This window comes from Lycium ferocissimum, chromosome 4 (assembly GCF_029784015.1).
Source record: "Lycium ferocissimum isolate CSIRO_LF1 chromosome 4, AGI_CSIRO_Lferr_CH_V1, whole genome shotgun sequence".
Taxonomy (NCBI): domain Eukaryota; kingdom Viridiplantae; phylum Streptophyta; class Magnoliopsida; order Solanales; family Solanaceae; genus Lycium; species Lycium ferocissimum.
The window spans coordinates 48,250,356-48,254,055 of record NC_081345.1 but is presented as its reverse complement, the minus strand read 5'-3'; the positions used below and the strand labels follow the sequence as shown (position 1 = coordinate 48,254,055).

The following is a 3,700-nucleotide window of genomic DNA, read 5'->3' as shown; positions in this document are numbered from 1 at the left end:
CATCCCATGTTTGACTTAAAGCATGAGCCGCAACACTGTTGTACAGTTGTGCGATAAGAAACGATGCTTTTTCACGAAATTCTATCGCCGACTATACGACGTCTGAGAGAGAACATATCTCAAACTAGGTCTCTCTCTGTTTCTCCAGCAGTTTGACAATCATCAAAACTCCTATTAGCATTGCCTTTTCTTTTTTGGCCTAAGAGATTATTCGCAATGAGGATGGGCTTTGGACTTTGGCTTATCAATATATAGAACTACATATGATGAAACTATAGCTTCTGTAGTGGCGAAATCAGGAATTTCGTTAAAGGTGTTCAAGATTTAATATATCTGTATAAATAGTGATATTTGACCTATATACGGAATATAATTTTCTATATACACTATTTTATCCCCATAAAGGGGATCAATTGACCACCCTTCAGTGTATGTGGCTCCATCGCTGGCTTCTGATCACTCAAGGGTGACTTCATATGTGAACAGATAGAATCAAGTTGGGTCTCGATGCACGTACCTTATCGAAAACAGGGCAATATTGCATACGTATAAGCGCGCTTTCATCTTTATTTGTCCGAATTTTGGTTGTTCTTCTCAATAATGATTTTCTGCACAAGTCCAGTTTACCTACTTATTCTGTTGTGGACAGAAAATTAAGCGACTAGAGATGAAAAGGAGCTAATTTGGGAAAAAGAGACCACTCAACTTCATTTTTAATTAGTTGCGCTTAATCAATCATCTAGGACCTCAAATATTAACGTCCGAACTCATTATATAATTTCATCATTAAAATTAGTTCAATGGAAAACGTAACACATTATGTTTAAATACGAATTCACCCTTGCGTAATGGTGATAAAACACAAAATCTATATAATCCCCAGTTCTGTGAAAAGAAAATGACACAACTTTTAGTAATGATGTAACCGATAAACCTTCTTAAGGCTTAAGGTACAATGTTCCATCTACTTTTCAGCGATGGAAACATACTTTAATTTACAATTGAAGCATATTTCACTCTTGACCCCTATAGGAACTCTGATTGTTATATAGCATTGGAAGAGACAGGTTAAAGAGTAAAACAAGGATATGTCATTTAGCCTGAAAGTCCTCTACTTAAAGACTACAGGAAGATGCTTGCAATCTCATGGTTTATTCTTTCTCAGACATTGTTAACAAGAAAATAAAGCTTGTTTGAGTTTTGACAGAAAATAAAGCTATCAAAAATTAATTGATAATGAACAAATAGAAAAATTCAAAAAAAATTATCGATTACAAAACCGTCATTTTGATCCTATTGGATGCAAATCATTTATACCGATCGCTTCCCAGATTTTCACAGCACTTTGAAACACGCGCACTCGTTGTTTGTAGTTTGGCAAGGAGACAGGGGTTGGGCTCGTTTGATCAAGGAAAAGAATTTTTGAAGTAAAAAAGTTATTCTTCATCACCTATAACGTCTCAAGAGAACAGATCACAAAGTTAAATTAGATAAAAAACGAATATTACAAGATATTGCTAAAATGTTCATTGGCATTGGGACGCCAACTTTGACCCCTAATCCAATATCTTGTTAAGGAAATTATTTGTTGGGGTTCAGCTACTTCAGCCTACTTTTAGGAACACATAGTAAACCTAATCCATACGTAAAATTAATCCATCTATTTGTTAGCTTTTACACTCTGCTAATTATAAAATGACGGTTCTGATCTTGATTATAAGTAACAGAGTATCTAAACTTCGATAAAATCAACTTATATCACTATACTATTTCGAAAATGATATGGACTCTGATCTTGACTAGTACTACAATTAAAAGCGTCCAATTATGACAGCTACAATTTCAAGTGATTCATCTCAAAATCGATCCATTAGAACATGTAAAATGCAATTCTATCTTTTTGGGTAAAAATAGAATTTTAACCAGAGTTACTACAGAAAGCTTAGTCCATGAGTGAATATAGCAACAAAAGCATTCATTCGAGTTTTGGACAAAGACAAGCCAACTTCTAAATCTCCATCTGAGTCCTTCGACTTGCTAAGGGATATCGATGCACCTTCTCCACTGTCAGTAGAAACGGACTCTACCTTCTCCGGCCTTCCCCATCCAAAATCAGTAGCATATAAATCAAATTTTGGAGATCCAACAATTGAAAGACACCGTTTCATGTCTAGGGTATAAAATTCCTTAAACCAGTTACCATTCAGGATCCATTCCTCATCTTTCATCCTTTTTTGAATGCTTTCTCCAATTAATTTCACGGCAATTGTAAAGCCTTCCTTTCCAACTAAGTCAACATGTCTTGCTTTTGCAGTATACCCTACTAGACAATTCCCGAAATAAGATGGAGGAAGTGGTGGACTGAGTCGTGCTCTACAATCTGCTGCACATGCGAAGAACTCCATTACATTCTCATCTATCTCTTCTCCTATCACGGCCTCTGATTTTATCAAGCAAGTCCATACATAAGCACATGTTATTGTGAAAGATGTCACATGAGTTAGGCTTGGTCGTCTTGACAATATTAAATTCTTGAGCTTAGCTATGTCATCCCGTCCTATAATAAATGTACCTCGAACTTTATCAAGAGGAGTCACAATTATGTCACGCATCTCCAGCTTAAAATTCTTCATTACATCCCATATAGCAGCTCCTTGTTCATGAGGGTCTTTTATTATGGACCTATCATAAAATGGAATGAACTCATTTGCTAACAATTGTTCATCTCCGCCGAATTTGTTGAGTAAAGCCCATGCTCTCGTGAACCTTACTATGGTATTTCCATCACAAGCGGCATGATGGTTACTAAATCCAACGGATATGCCAAGATTCGGAAAAAGTGTCACTTTAATGGCTAAGACTGGGGCTAGTTGGACCCCGGGTGCATCCTTAGGTTCCGCCAATATAGGAATAAAGGGATAAAAATCCTTAGCATTTCGGGGATGGTTACCAATGAGATAATTGAAATTATCCATATCAGTCTCAGAAAAGGTAACAGACACAGAATCTCCTGTCACATAATGCAACTCAGGATAACCGCTCGAATTTAGAGGACAAGCAATGTTGCCAGCTAAGGGTTTATAGTGTTTGAGAGTGAGGGAGAGTGAATGTTTAAGAGAAGGAATGATGGTTTGGACGAAATCGGGTTTGGAAATAGGGAGCTTGTAGAATAAAATCCGTCGATTACGACCAAAAGCTAACCACATATGATCAAAATAAGTAAGAGGGAGTGTCAGTTCAGCTGCACCACCGGGAGGTGGCGCAACTTGACATTGCTCAATCACTGAAGCCATTGCCATTTGGCTAAAAAATTCGGTAAAGGGGAGTCTGTTTGGCTAATAAATATATAGAATTGCACGCAATATGAATATGTTGCTTTTGATGAAATGTACCTTATTGACAACACGGTAGTGCATATGTGTGGCCAATATGGAGGCCTTTCGTCTTTATTTGTCTGAACATGAAAGTAAAAGAATCTCTGGATAAATGCTGCTAGGTGTGGGTCAGAAATTCAGTTCCACGTTTTTTTAGTGCACAAATGATTTTCACCTAAAGTCTTTTAACCTACTTACATACTCGTTATTTGTTGCAGGTAGAAAAGCAAATATGAGGACTAGAGATGATCACCAGCTATTCCATCCCTTTTATGTTTTGTTTTAGTTTGATTAAGCACGACATTTAAATTATGAATAATATATTA

The 3,700-nt window shown here is 36.6% G+C and overlaps 1 protein-coding gene across 1 annotated transcript; it reads right to left on the bottom strand.

Annotated features, from left to right (window-relative positions):
• Positions 1-1,769: 1,769 nt before the first annotated feature.
• LOC132053397 (phenolic glucoside malonyltransferase 1-like) lies at positions 1,770-3,429 on the bottom strand. Its single transcript, XM_059445417.1, has one exon. The coding sequence runs from the start codon at positions 3,297-3,299 to the stop codon at positions 1,932-1,934; it is 1,368 nt and encodes a 455-aa protein (XP_059301400.1). The 5' UTR covers positions 3,300-3,429; the 3' UTR covers positions 1,770-1,931.
• Positions 3,430-3,700: the final 271 nt, after the last annotated feature.

What these genes read in the sequence shown, in the direction of transcription:
- LOC132053397 (XM_059445417.1), bottom strand. Translation starts at nt 3,299, where the DNA reads ATGGCAATGGCTTCAGTGATTGAGCAATGTCAAGTTGCGCCACCTCCC.